The 15,096-nt window shown below is 39.9% G+C and overlaps 1 protein-coding gene and 1 pseudogene across 1 annotated transcript in view; both read left to right on the top strand.

Annotated features, from left to right (window-relative positions):
* Positions 1-4,612: 4,612 nt before the first annotated feature.
* Positions 4,613-5,505, top strand: LOC142839180 (vomeronasal type-1 receptor 100-like; annotated as a pseudogene).
* A 7,436-nt stretch (positions 5,506-12,941) lies between these two features.
* The window catches only part of Vopp1 (VOPP1 WW domain binding protein), a 66,084-nt gene continuing 63,929 nt past the window's right edge, over positions 12,942-15,096 (top strand). Inside the window, exon 1 of the mRNA XM_075955326.1 lies at positions 12,942-13,161. Within this exon, the coding sequence (XP_075811441.1) occupies positions 13,108-13,161 (54 nt within the window). The 5' untranslated portion in view covers positions 12,942-13,107. The remainder of the gene's footprint in view (positions 13,162-15,096) is intronic.

The raw sequence follows: 15,096 nt of genomic DNA on the forward strand, positions 1-15,096 counted from the left end.
TCCAATATTTTCTCTTCCCTTCTTCTCTTGCCCCTTAATCTCTGGTAATAGTCAATTCTGCGGTTATTATTATTTAACAGTCAACTAGGTGGTTCTTGTTTTTTTGTATCTAAAGTATTTCAGATAATATCATAGAGATTTATATATATTTCTACCAAAGGAAAGTGTACTTATATTAATAACTTTTATGTTATGCATTATCATATTATGCATATATTTTGATGTCCATAAGATATTGATATTTTTTATCTTTTAATTTTTATGAATATGCTGAAATGAATATTGGAATGCAATTATTTCTTTGGGATATCAATTGAATGTCCTGTATACATGCTCGCAAAACTGGAATCTTACTTTGAATTTGATAATTCTACTTCAAATCTATCTGAGAAACCACAACAGTCTTTCACACAACGCTTGAACTGTTTCACAGAAAATGAAAAGAATTACTTTTTCTCCTAACCCTTATTACCTATTGAGATTTTGATTCAAGTTATTGTAATATATTTGAAGTAATATCCACATTGTTTGCCATTCCACGGTAATGAGTAATACTATGCATGTTTTCCCAAATCTGTTGTTATTTTGTACTACAAAAACCTATATATACCCTAGTTTCAAACTGAATTATTTATGTATTTATTGAATTACATTAGTTCTTTCTGTATTTCATTAGTCAATTTATTAATGTATTGTGTAATTTCGTTTCATTTCTTTAGCTTTTTGTATATGTTTGCTAATTTTCCTCTGTCAGATGTACAACAGGCCAAGATTTCTCTCCCATTCTGTGGGTTGTCTTCTCACTTTATTAACTGTCTCCTTTTCTATGCAGAAGCTGTTCATTTTCATGAGGTCCCATTTGTCACCTGTTTGCTTTATTCCCTGTGAAACTGGAGTCTCAATTAGAAATTTGCCTGTCAATATGCTGAAGTTCCCCTACTTTTTCCTTTAATCTTTTCTGATTTGGGTCTTACATTAATGTCTCAAAGACCCTTGGAATTGACTTTTGTGAAGGTGAGACATAAAATTTTCAAGTACTGAAAGACGAGGAGGCTGGCTTTTCTCCAGGATTTATTGTTGGCATCTTTGTCAAAGATCAGTGACTACAGATTAATGACTTCATGCCTGTAACTTCTGTATATTCAACTGATCTATTTTCAGGTTTGATGCAAGTCCAACGCTGTTTTTCTTAGTACGACTTTGTAATGAAGATCTAAAGAAAGTATTGCTGTACCTCCTGTAATAGTCAGTGTGTACACAATAAATAACTACTTTATCTTCTATACAATAAATCTTAATATTCATCCAAAAAATTGAAATCAAACTAACTACATTGTGAAATAAGTCACATGTCAGTATTACCAACTAGATAATCTCTAGGAGTAAGATGATTTTTACATGTAATGATTTAATAGCAAGAGTTCAAATATTAATGATTTATTTATTTTTATTTTTATTGATTTTACTGAGCTGTATATTTTTCTTTGCTCCCTCCCTTCCTCTCTTCTCCCCTTCAACCATCCTCTATGGTCCTCATGTTCCCAATGTACTCAGGAAATCTTGTCTTTTTCTATTTCCCATGTAGATTAGATTCAAGTATGTCTCTCTCATTGTTGTCAAGATTCTCTGTGGTTGTGAATTTTAGGCTAGTTTTTTGTTTGTTTGTTTGTTTGTTTGTTTTATGTCTAGAAGCCACTTATGAGTGAGTACATATGATATTTGTCTTTCTGGATCTGGTTACTTCACTCAATTTGATGTTTTCTAGATCCATACATTTGCCTGCAAATCTCAAATGTCATTATTTTTTGCTGCTCTATAGTACTCCATTGTGTAAATGTATCGCATTTTCCTTATCCATTCTTTGGTCGAGCGGCATTTAAGTTGTTTCCAGGTTCTGGCTGTGACAAATAATTCTGCTATGAACAGCATGAGAACATGTCCTTGTGGTACAATTGAGCATCCTTTGGATATATACCCCAAAGTGGTATTGCTGGGTCTTGAGGATGGTTGTCTCCTATTTTCTGAGAAATTGCCATACTGGTATCCAAAGGGGTTGTACCAATTTGCACTCCCACCAGCAATGCATAAGTGTTTCCTTTACCCCACCTCCTTTCCAGCATATGTTGTCATCAGTGTTTTTGATCTAGGCCACTCATACAGGTGTAAGATGGAATCTCAGACAAAGCTAAGAAAGAGAATTACAGACTTACTAATGTTGCAGACAGTGGATAGATAATTCATCAGCCAACACCATGTATCTTGTCACCTGAAAGTCACACAATCACTCCATGTTCTCTCTGAGCAGTAACACTGCTTTTAGGTCATTACTCACTAATTATGGTAAAACTTAAAATGAAAATGATACTTTAGATCTAATATACTTGTATGCTCATTAATTATATTATTATCACCTCAGAGAAGAATACAAAGACTACCATAAATTCAAAAACAAGTCTATTCTAAAATCAAATACTGTGATAATGAAAGGGGAAAGTGATTTTTCTCAGAAGACTGTAGAGTTATGCAGAAAACAGCTCTTTGTTTCTTTTGTTGCACGTTTCTTCAGACAGCTGCCTGCTGCCCGCCAGGTCTTTTGGTCTGGATCCCTTTAATAGTGATGGCATACGTACTATTACAAATGCTTACAGATACACTTTAGGTTTAGTCCTTACAACTCAGGACTGCAACTTAAGCTAATGTGAACACCCAAGCACTGCATTGTTTTCAAATAAAACAAATGACTTGTCTCAGTTTATGGACATGTTGACAAATCAGTTTGTAGGCCTGGTAGCTGTGGTTTTTCGGGTCCATTCTCCCCTCCAGTGAACCCCAGAGATAGAAACCATATAAGGAATGAGAAGATGTGTCATTTTCTGTAGATGATAAATATTTACAAAGCAATGGGTATGAAGTAGAGAGGTTGAAGTTCATAGCTGTGGGATGAGAAAAAATTTTTAGATTACCACCTTTAACTTTTATTAATATATTTTTACTTATTATAATACTTGGGCATATTAATAAATTATAGGTGTATAATTAATAAACTGTTGATACATATCCTGTTTATTTCCAATTTAAAATTGGAATGTGCTACAGTTCTTTCAGTTTGGAGACCAAAGCTTGAATTAAGCATTATTCTTAATAAATAAAATTACGCATTTTCTTTGTTTGTTTCTTACTTTAAAATTTACTTATTTTGTTTACATATTAACATGTTTTACCTGCATACACACAATACAACAGAAGGCAACAGGTTCACTACAACTAGAGTTACAGATGGTTATGAGCCACTATATCATTGCTGGGAATCTAGCCCAGATCATTTACAAGAGAAAAACGTGCTCTGAACCACTGTGCCATCTTTCCAGCCTGTATGCTAGAACTTAAAAAAAAAAGAACACCACTGTGCAGCTACTGTAAATGTATGTTAGTGAAATAATCATACGTTTGGCTCTGGCAATTGGTATGAATCTATTTCTTTACTAGATGTAGTTTTTAAGAGCAAACATTATAGTATTATGCATAGTTATGTATAAAATGTTTGCTCTTGTGATTTATGTTGTCATATTCATGGGGATGTTATAGGGTTGTCTCATATGCTGACTTCTGCATTATTTCTATATATACAATATGCACTTATATATGTAGAATATGCAAGTGAAGTTGAAAATACAATTGAACACTCTTTTTCACTAGAATCTTTGTATAGTAGTCTTCTATTTCTCTATCACAGAGTTGATTTTAAAGTAATGAATTATACTAACTGGATAAAATAATGATAGTGGTAACCAGGAGATAATTCTTTAAACCAGAACTAGAGTTCACACAAGTTTTAAACGGAATGGGAAGTAAACTGGGAGACATCTAGGAGCATTCATAACAATAATGGGTATAAAATTAATAGGGTGTGGAAAGTGCACTAATGAACTCCAACTGTATCATTGTCTTTAATTCCATTTCTGGGTTGGTGAGTTCATTGAAAAATGAAAATAAAAATAGACTAATTGAGATAGACATAGCTCTGATTAAAACAGTGGGATTATCATGAATTATCAACTGTGGTTCCATTAGAATTATGAATAAAAACATGGATAGTTGTAAAATAGAGCTCACTGAAATTATAAAATATGAAACTGACTCACCTCACTCTTATGAATTTCTTTCATGTTTTTTCCACAGGTCAACATAATTTTTATTTAGGAGTACAAACATGATTAATATTTAATGTTCATCACTACTTTTTTCAGTGATAGCTATAAAATGAGGCAATGAAAGTCAAATCAGTAGGATTGAATTTCTAAGGCATGAGGTCTAGGTGCAATACAGGCACATAAAGTGTGCATCCTGTGTCGGATGTGGCTGAGAATGCACTTATTATGCTCAATACGCTTTATATACAGCGATATATTGAGGGTATATAGAAATATAGGCAATGTCTAATGTGGTACTTCCAAAATTAAAGAGACAGGTTAATCAAGAATAAGTAGATAAAACAGAATGATAATACAGACACACTGACCAGTGAATCACAAGTCTGATGTATACTCTATTATTTTTCAGATGTATGAAATGAGTTTCTACTATGATGTTACAATGAATACATGTTCCATGTATGTCTTCATTAAAGAATGTCCTTAATTTCCAAGCTGGACTTGGAGTCCTGGCCAATATGTTTCTCCTTGTTTTCTACACTTTCATAATCCTAGGTCACAGACCTAAGCCCATGGACATGATCTGTCAACTGGCCTTCATTCACACACTGCTGATCATCACTGGAGGGGATATCTGGCTTACCCACATTTTTAAGTCACTGAACATTAAAAATGACTTCAAATGTAAAACAACATTTTACATAAACAGAGTGATGAGAGGCCTCTCCATCTGCATCACCTGCCTCCTGAGTGTGTTCCAGGTTGTCACTATCAGTCCCAGTACCTCTTGGTTGGCAAAATTTAAACATAAAATGAAAAAATGAAAAAAAATATGACCAACGCTTCCTTCTATATTTGGTCTCTCAATTTATCATTCAGCAGTAGCTGTATCTTCTATGCTGGTGCTTTTACCAACGTGAGTGAAACCAAACAGATGAAGGTCACTAAATCCTGCTCACTCTTCCCCATGAACTACATTATCAGAGGATTGATTTTAACAATGACAATGTCTAGAGATGTATTTCTCGTAGGAGTGATGGTGACCACAAGTGCATACATGGTAATTATCTTATTCAGACATCAGAGGCAATGTGAGCATCTTCACAGCCTCCACCACCGGAGAGCATCCCCTGAGCAAAGAGCCACCCAGACCATCTTGCTGCTGGTGGCTTTATTTGTGGTCATGTACTGGGTGGACTTTGTCATCTCATCCACTGCAGTCCTGTCATGGATGTACGACCTAGTCATCCTGAGAGTTCAGAAGTTTGCGATGAATGTCTATCCCACAATTACTCCTTTATTACAAATCAATTCTGAAAATAGAATAACCAATATATTGAGACACATGCACTAGATATTTTTTAAAAGAAGACCTTTTCTCTTCCTTTTTTAAAAAGTATATTTTATTTATATAAATGAGTGTTTTGCCAACATATATGCATGTGTGCATTCCCATTGCCCACAGGGGCCATAAGTCACTGAATCCTCTGGAACTGGAGTTAGAGATGGTGGCATAGTGCCAATCTGCTACAGCCCTAATAATTGCTTTTTTTCCCCTAAAACATTGATTCTTCTTAAACCTTAATTATTCAAGTAGCAAAACAAGATTATTCCTATGATTTAAATTAAACTTTTGCTATAACTCATACACAATCTTTTATGTTTCTGTTGCCAAGTACTCCAGAATCCTTTAATTTCATTGTACACCATAAGCTGCTATTTCCACAGGAATCTCTTACTCTCTGTTTTACTTTCAATCATAAACGTTCCTTTAATACTGAACAGAAGCATTTGGTTTTCCCCTTGGTCTGAGTTGTTGGGAGCAGTATCAGTTCAAGATACTCCAAGGTGAAGTTCTTAGCACAAAGGAGATTTATTTCACACAGAAGGACAATGGGCAGGAAATAAGAAACCAACACAGGAGAGAGAGGCTGAGGGAGAGGGGTAAAGGAACAAGGGATAGGTGGAAGGGGTATTTGTCCCAGGGATACAAAGGACTGCCTCTGGATATAGAGGAGACAGATGTTGGGCATTAGCTAATGGGAGTTTATATAGGAAAAGGAGACTGGAGAGTTGGCTCTATGATTAAGAACACTGGTTGTTCTTCCAGAGGAACAGGGTTAAATTCCTAGCACCCACATGGCAGCTTATAACTGTGTAACTCCAGTTCCAGGATACCTGATATACCGGTGCAGGCAAAACACCAATGCACATTAAAAAAAATGGTAAAAGGGAAAACCCCACATTAGCATGAGGTGTTTTTTTCTTCACTGACTTTATTCATGATATATATACATATATACACATATATACATGTGTGTATAATTATATTATAATGTTATAAGTAATAACATGTGTGGCCCATTGTCTGTTGCCAAAATGGCTACAATTGTATATCCCATGTGTTTTTGTTTTTATTGATTTTTATTGAGCTCTACATTTTTCTCTGCTCACCTCCCTGCCTCTCTCCTCCCCACTTCAACCCTCCCCCAAGGTCCTCATGCTCCCAATTTACTCAGGAGGCCTTGTCTTTCTCTACTTTCTACTTCCCATGTAGATTAGATCTATGTAAGTCTCTCTTAGTGTCCGCATTGTTGTCTAAGTTCTCTGGGATTATGGTTTATAGGCTGGTTTTCTTGCTTTATGTTTAAAAACAATCTATGAGTGAGTACATGTGATAATTATCTTTCTGTGTCTGGATTACCTTACTCAAAATAATGTTTTCTAGCTCCATCCATTTTACTGCAAAATTGAAGATGTCATTTTTTTCTGCTGTTTAGTATTCCATTGTGTAAATGTACACATTTTCCTTATCCATTCTTCGGTCGAGGGGCATTTAGGTTGTTTCCAGGTTCTATCTATGACAAACAAAGCTGCTATGAACATAGTTGAGTACATGTCCTATTGAGCATCCTTTGGATATATACCCAAAAGTGGTATTACTGGGTCTTGAGGAAGGTTGTTTCCTAATTTTCTGAGAAATCACCACACTGACATCCAGAGGGGTTATACCAGTTTGCATTCCCACCAGCGATGCAGGAGTGTTCTTTTTCCCCACAACCTCTCCAGTATAAGTTGTCATCAGTGTTTTTGATCTTAGCCATTCTTACAGGTGTAAGATGGAATCTCAGAGTTGTTTTGATTTGCATTTCTCTGATGATTACGGATGTTTAACATTTCCTTAAGTGTCTTTCAGCCATTTTAGATTCCTCTGTTGAGAGTTCTCTGTTTAGGGCTGTACTTCAATTTTTTTATAGGATTATGTGTTCTTTTGGTGACCAGTTTCTTGAGTTCTTTGTATATTTTGGAGATCGGACCTCTGATGTAGGGTTAGTGAAGATCTTTTCCCATTCTGTAGGCTGTCGTTTTGTCTTGTTGACCGTGTCCTTTGATTTACAGGAGCTTTTCAGTCTCAGGAGGTCCCATTCCTTAATTGTTTCTCTCGGTGTCTGTGCTGCTGGAGTTATATTAGGAAGTGGTCTCCAGTGCCAATGCGTTTAAGTGTACTTCCCACTTTCTCTTCTATAAGGTTCATTGTAGCTGGCTTTATGTCAAGGTCTTTGAACCACTTGGACTTGAGTTTTATGCATGGTGATTGATACGGGTCTATTTTCATTCTTCTATATGTTGATATCCAGTTATGCCAGCACCACTTGTTAAATATGCTTTCTTTTTTCCATACAATAGTTTTGGCTATATTGTCAAAAATTAGGTGTTCGATGATGTGTGGATTGATATCTGGGTCTTCTATTCAGTTCCATTGGTCCTCTTGTCTGTTCTTATGCCAATACCAGGCTGTTTTCAGTACTGTAGCTCTGTAGTAGAGTTTGAAGTCAGGAATTATGATGCCTCCAGAAGTTCTGTTATTGTACATGATGGTTTTTGGCTATTCTGGGTTTTTTGTTTTTCCATATGAAGTTGAGTACTGTTCTTTCAAGGTCTTTGAAGAATTTCCCTGGGATTTTGATGGGCATTGCGTTGAATCTGTAGATTGCTTTTGGTTAAACTGCCATTTTTTCTATGTTAATTCTGTCTACCCAAGAGCATGGGAAATCTTTCCACTTTCTGGTGTCTTCTTCAATTTCTTTCTTCAAAGATTTAAATTTTTGACATACAAGTCTTCCACTTATTTGGTTAGAGTTACTCAGAGATATTTTTTGCTATTTGGGGTTATTGTGAAGGGTGTTGATTCTCTGATTTCTTCCTCAGCCCTTTTATTATCTGTGTACAGAAGGGTTACTGATTTTTTTTGAGTTAATCTTGTATCCTGCTACATTACTGAAAGTGTTTATGAGTTGTAAAAGTTCCTTGTTAGAATTGTTGGGATCACTCATGTAAACTATCATATTATCAGCAAACAGTGAGAATTTGACTTCTTCTTTTCCGATTTGTATCACCTTGATCTCCTCTTTATGTCTTATTGCTCTAGGTAGGACCTCAAGAACTATATTGAATACGTATAGAGAGAGTGGACAACGAGTCTGGTTCCTGATTTCAGTAGAATCGCTGGGAGTTTCTCTCCACTTAGATTGATGTCAACTGTTGGCTTGCTGAATATTGCCTTTATTATGTTTAGGAGAGGGAAATCAATACAGACAAAGGAAAGAGGAAAGTAAAATAGTAATGATATCTTGAAAAAGTTGTAAGAAATCATATTATTCACTATCTTAAAAAACAACACCCCCAAACTAAAAACAGAAAACACCTATAATTCATATAAATCTATGTATAAATATAGATATGATTTAAATGAAAATTTCTTACCTGAGCTGGCAATGCTTCCCCCAAGAGCCAATGACCACTTAACAAAACTCTCAACACCCGGCATGAGAAGTCCATTTTTCACTTGCTGGTCAGGGTTGTCCAAGAGAATCCCAAAACATTACAGACTATAGCTATTGCCCTTGGTTGTCCCCCAAGAGGTGGAAAGTAAGTTCCTATTGCTGCAGACACCATATACTTCAGAAACAGGGCCCAGAGGTCACTGAGATGGAACTAACTTAAATGATTCCTCTTTAAGAATTACTTTCACGACACCAGAAGATATCATGAAAGCTTTCAAGAATGGGAATCAACCGACAGTCCTACCCAGATATGATACCCATGAGTCACAACAATGACCAGCATGGCACAATAAACCTAAGGATGAAATAGTGGCACACACACCTTTATGTAACTAATAGCTCTCTAATCGGATTTAAGACTCATTCTACAAGAAGAAAATCAGGTCTTGTACAGGGAATCTAGCCAACTTCCAAGGGCTAAAGAAGTTATGGATTTGGGGGACAAGAGACAACCGTCATTTTACTAAACCAGCACAATACCTAAGTGCATTCTAAACATTTGTCCTAATACTCACAGGTAAATCTATAAAACTTTAAAAATAAATTTATACTTCATGGGGTGACAATGCTCCCCTAATAACCATAGGCTAACAAAAACTTCAGTTTCAGTGTGGTGGTTTGAATAGGAGTGGCCTCCATAAGCTCATAAATTTGATTTCTTGGTCAACAGAGAATGGCACTATTAGAAGACAAGATCTTGTTAAAGGATATGTGTCACCGGGGGAAGGCTTTGAAGTTTCAAATGCTCAAGTCAGGCCCATTGTGCTGGGCTGCCAATCCAGATGTAGAAGCTGTGGCTTTTTCTCCAGAACCACATCTGCCTGCATGCGGCCATGCTTCTTGCCGTGATGATAATGGACTAAACCTCTGAACTTGTAAGTCACTCTTTTATAAGAGTTGCCATGGCCATGATATCCCTTCACAACAATAAAAACTCTAACTAAGACAGTTAGGTATGGGAAACACTCTTCAGTTTGTTGGTCAGGGGAGTTTAAGGACTCCTTAGACAATTCAGGCTACTTTCAATGTCCTTGACTGCCTCCCAGAACTTGGAAATAAGACCTGTTGGTGAAGACTCCACAGCGGACACAGGATCTGGAGGAATTGCGCTGTACCTGACCTAAAACAAGCCTCTTCCCTGAGGATTGGCTGCTGTAGTAAGAGAAGGTGTTATGTAAATTGACAGGGAGAAAAGCAATCAAAAGTCCTACCCAGCTGTAAATCCTGCAAACCACAACAATGACTGGCCCACCCAGCAGGATATTCCCAATGGTGGGTGCTTAAATCTTCCAGGTAACCAAAGCTGTCTAATCAGTTCTGTTCAAAAGACAGGAATTCTTGGTACTGAAAGCCTAGTCAGTTACCTGGGGCTGCAGAGTTCATAAACCTTAAAAGAGAACATACTGTTGCCATTTTTTCTGAATGAATACAGTTTTAACTGTACTCTAAAAAAATGAACTCTCATATCCACAGATAAGTGTAGTTCTTGTTGCTTGTCTACAGAAGTTTCTTTTTTTGCAGTAGATGGAGGCTACTATAGCGATCCACAACTGGCCAAAATCCAGAGAGTAAGTGACCACAGGAACTTCAATGGATATATACACACACGCACGCACGCACACACACACACACACACACACACACACACACACACAACACAATCTCCCTATCTAACGGTCTGTGAACATCATAGAGCAGGGCACAGAAGATTCTAAGAGCCAGAGGACCAGGACACCAACTGACATAAAATGGTTTCTGGATACGACAGGATTACTATTGGAAATGGCAATAATAATAATAATAAAACGTTGCTCAAATAAGACCGGCATAACGTACAAACCATTTGACATGCTAAACCAGATGGGGGAAATTCACAAGGTCCCGTTCTTAGATGAAGAGCTATGTGCAGGCAATGAACAGTTGCTAAGAGAGGGGGGGGATGAAGCTTTCTTTAGGAATGAGTCCCTTTTGAGGTTATCCAACCCCAGCAGTCAGCTCTAAATGTGTTCATATGAACAACACTAAGTGCACTCAGTATGGTATATAATATAATGCAATATAATATATGTGCACGTGCATAAATGTAACAGTAATAATTGAAGAGGCCTGTTGTGGGATATTTGTATACTGTGTGAAAATGTGTTGCTGTGATTGGTGTAATAAGAGCTGAATGGTAAAGAGCTAGAAAGAGGATAGGTGGGATTTCTGGGAAGAAGAAGGGCAGAGTTGCTATCCAGATGGAAAGGAAATAAGAGCTGCAAGATAAACGAGAGCTACTGCCACATGACAGGTTAATATAAATGGGTTAGTTGAAGTTACAAGAGCTAGCTGAGAATAAGCCTAAGCTAAAGGCCATGCTTTCACAATTAATAAGAAGTCTCCATGTCATTATTTGGAGCTGTTGGCAGAAAAGAAAGTCCATCTACACAGATCATATATTTTGAGGGAAGTGGGAGGGCACAGAAGGAATCGGAGAGGGGAGATACAGTTGTGGGAATGCAAATATATAGTACACACATATGAAATTCTTCAAAAAATGAAAAAGGTTAATTTAAAAAGACTTCTAAAGAAGGCAAAGTTAACCACAGTCCAATAATCCTTCGTAGGCTTTGAGTCAGTTCTGTGTACACGTAAAAGTTCCCCAAAAGAAACTACTTCTAGTGACCAGAGAGCTAAGAAAATCATCAGGCCCAAAGTGGCCTTCCCTGCTTCCCTGTAAACTACCTACTTAATGTTTTCATCAAAGGGCTTAATTTTTGCCCCTCTTATTCTGTTACTATAAAACTTCACGAAACTATTACTTTGATGGAACGTGGAACTTGGGGTAAGCATGAAGACATCTTTTTTTCTGCTTCTCTTGCCATTTCTAACAGGTGTAGTTTCATGTACATGTTCTATCTTAACCAAATAAGTGCTTGTATTGAAAGTTGCCTAAGTATTTGAGACTTGCCTCATGAGAGATCTATTTCTGTAAACTTCTTCTTTGCATGCCTGTTGGAGGTACTTCTGTCATTTAACCAACTCTAGCTATTAAGATTATTTAATTCATTATTGTAAGTGCATGTGTGAGAGAGAGAGAGGGAGAGAGAGATGTGTTTGTGTGAAGGCATGCATATGCTCCATGCGTCCATGTGGAGGTCAATGAGTTGATTCTTCCTGTCTTAGAATTCCAGGGTGGAATTATCTTCCTCCGGCTTTTCTGGCAAATATTTTTACCGGCTGATGGACGGCTCTGATCCTAAACAACTCTAACTTCCTGATCTCTATACTCAGCACCCTGTATCACAGTTGTTTAAACTGGATCTCTCTTTAGACTCTATGGACTGTTTTCTCATCCACCTCTGTGTATTTGGCCTCTAGGTTAGGTACGATACATCTTACAAGGTCAACCAATGCTTCAGTAATTTCTTGAATTAGGTGGCATCTGAGCCTGTGGAAAAACAAAGACGGCGTCTGTGAGTGAGAGTGGACACTACTGTCAACAGCATTCTCTGTGGTCAAAGTGCCTCCTTCAAAGGTGAGGTACATTAAGGGACTCAAAGGTGAGGTCCTAGCAGAGCCAGACAGAAAGATGTCGGCATAAACCTGCACCAACCTTTTGCAGTCAGCTGTCCTTTCCTTGCGATTTTATTGTCCTTTCCATCATGCTGGGGCCCCCGGGATGCGCAGCCCACCTCACCTGCAGAAGCCACAGTGAGGTCTCCCGTAGAAACTTCAGGAAGGCCCCAGTAGTGGGCTCCTCCGTATCCATCCCCCAGTCTCCCCAAACACGGCGTCCTTTAATAAATCTTCCCAGAACGATCGAGGTGAGACAAGATGGTCTCCTCCTGGAAAGGAGACACCTGGCAGACTTCGCACCCAGCCCGCCGGCTCCGCGTCCCGCAGCGCGCCCCACAGACCTTGCCGGCTCCGAGCCCGCGAGCGCGCGCCCGTGCGGTGGGTCGGGGGCGCGCGGCGAGGGCGGCCCGGCACGTCCTCGAGCTCCGCCGGCTTGCGGCGCGTCCTTGTGCCGGCGTCGGCCGGTTTCCCCGGAGTCTGCACGCCGGTCCCCGGGTGTGGACCGGCTCAGAGCCCGCCGCGCAGCCGGGCTTCGGACGGGCCTCGCGGGAGCCATGAGCCGCCGGCTCGGCAGGGTGGCGGCGCTGCTGCTCGGGCTGCTGCTGGAGGTAGGGCCGCCGGCTCCCCGCGTCTGCCCGGAGTGGGGACGCGGGAAGGGCAGTTGCGGGGCTCCCGGATCTGCGGTGTGGGGTGGCGGAGGGGCCTGGTGCCGGAACCCCCAGCCCTGCCCGCGCTCCGCCGCGTCCTGTCTGCGCCCCGGTTTCCCCCGCCGCTTGGTTGGGGTGAGGAGGGACCTTTGTGCGTGTCCACACGCACTCCCCGCTGCACAGGGCCTGGGGCGGCGCCACCCGCAGCTGTTAGGAGGGAGAGGGACATTGCTGCTTTGGGAAATGAAGTGCCGGTTTTAGAGGCGAGGAGAGGATTCCACGGCGAGCTGGGGTGGTGGGTGTACTGAGGTGAAGCCGCGGGAAGTTGATGGTGGGTGGGTGGGAGCACAGCCAGGGTTAGACCGCGGCTGCGGGCGACTGAACCGCGACATCCTGTGACGCCAGACACCTTCCTGCTCCAGCGGGTTCATTCAAAGTCAAAATAGTGCACTTCTGGTGTGTAAGATCTGAATTGGGGCTTGGGGGGTTTGTTCGCTCTCCCACAGCTTCACTATTTTGAAAGAATTTTGCATTAATAAAGTCAGTGTGAGTGGGTAACGGTAACCCCCGACTGACGCGGTAACCCCCTGACTGACTCGGTCCTACTACCTTCCTTGAGACCTGTAAACTGCCCTTGGTTGGGGTGTCAGCAGTGCTGGGATCACTTACTGGTTTTCTTGGAGACGCTGGAGACAAAGTCTTAGTTCTTTAGAAAGGAAGGTTAGTGGAACAGTTTTCTCCTTGCTCCAAGTTCCAAAGCGGAGCAAAGATTGCTTGCTTTTCTTTGAAATATCTCTTATAGGGCATTTAATGCTTTTTTGAGAAGTGCCACCTCTCGTTTTCTTCCCACTTGCTCAGATTTTAAAAATCTTAGAAACGAAGCCCTCTGAGTGGTGATTCAACATGGACTGCTGTGAAAAAGTAAACCAGAGACCACTGTTTACAAAAATAAACATGCATTTGCCTTAACACTTCTCGGCCAAGTTTTGTAATCCGATAACCTCATTTGAGCGTGTGTGTGTGTGTGTGTGTGTGTGTGTGTGTGTGTGTGTGTGTGTACAGTGCTTGATAAGATTATCTAGGTTCTCCTGTTTCAGTTTGTGCCACTCCTGGATCCTTCCTAGCCTTGTGTGTGTCTATGCTAAAAGACTGCACGGGGTGGGGGGGGCGGATGTTCTTTCTGTTTGTGCTTATTATTTTCTTTTCTATATTTTTTTATTCCAATGATGTTTATTGAGGATATGAGCAGGAGACTACTGCTAGGCATGCCAACAGTCAAGGGCTGGAATTGGAAAAACCTCCAAACTGTGTTAGCTTCTGGGGGAAAAAAGAAGCAAAAGTAACCTCAAGTATGATAGATAACCTGTGATTGTTGCCTGACATCAGTTTTTATTTTCAACTTTTAAATCTACTGCCTACGGTGGTGTTCTCTAAAGCTGCAGGAATGGGCTCTTTTTTCCCCCTGCTGATTTAAAGAATAAGAAGGCAGTAAAAACAGGGTCTCAGCACTCAGCCAAGTTTTATTGCAAGCAGAAGCACACTAGAGGCAGGGGAAGGAGTGTGGGGAGAAGGGAGAAGGGAGGACAGGGAAAAAGAATAGAGAGACAGAGAGAGAGACAACCCCAGTGGAGAGGGGATCCAGACCTGAAAATCAGAGTTTGTTTGGCAGAACCAAAACTTTTATATTTGGGGATGGATTGAGTTCCCCCTTTCTCTCTTAATTGGCTGGTTTGGGCTAGTGCAGGAGATTGGATAATCCAGACAAAGAAAGGGAAGCTGATTGGTTCCTACTGTAGGAGCCCCCATCCCCCTCTTGTGGGAGATTTGAAAGCCCACTGAATACTTTCTGACAGGAAAAAGCCCACTAGTGAGGGAGAAGGAGCAGGAAGTTGGTCG

This window comes from Microtus pennsylvanicus, chromosome 21 (assembly GCF_037038515.1).
Source record: "Microtus pennsylvanicus isolate mMicPen1 chromosome 21, mMicPen1.hap1, whole genome shotgun sequence".
NCBI lineage: Eukaryota > Metazoa > Chordata > Mammalia > Rodentia > Cricetidae > Microtus > Microtus pennsylvanicus.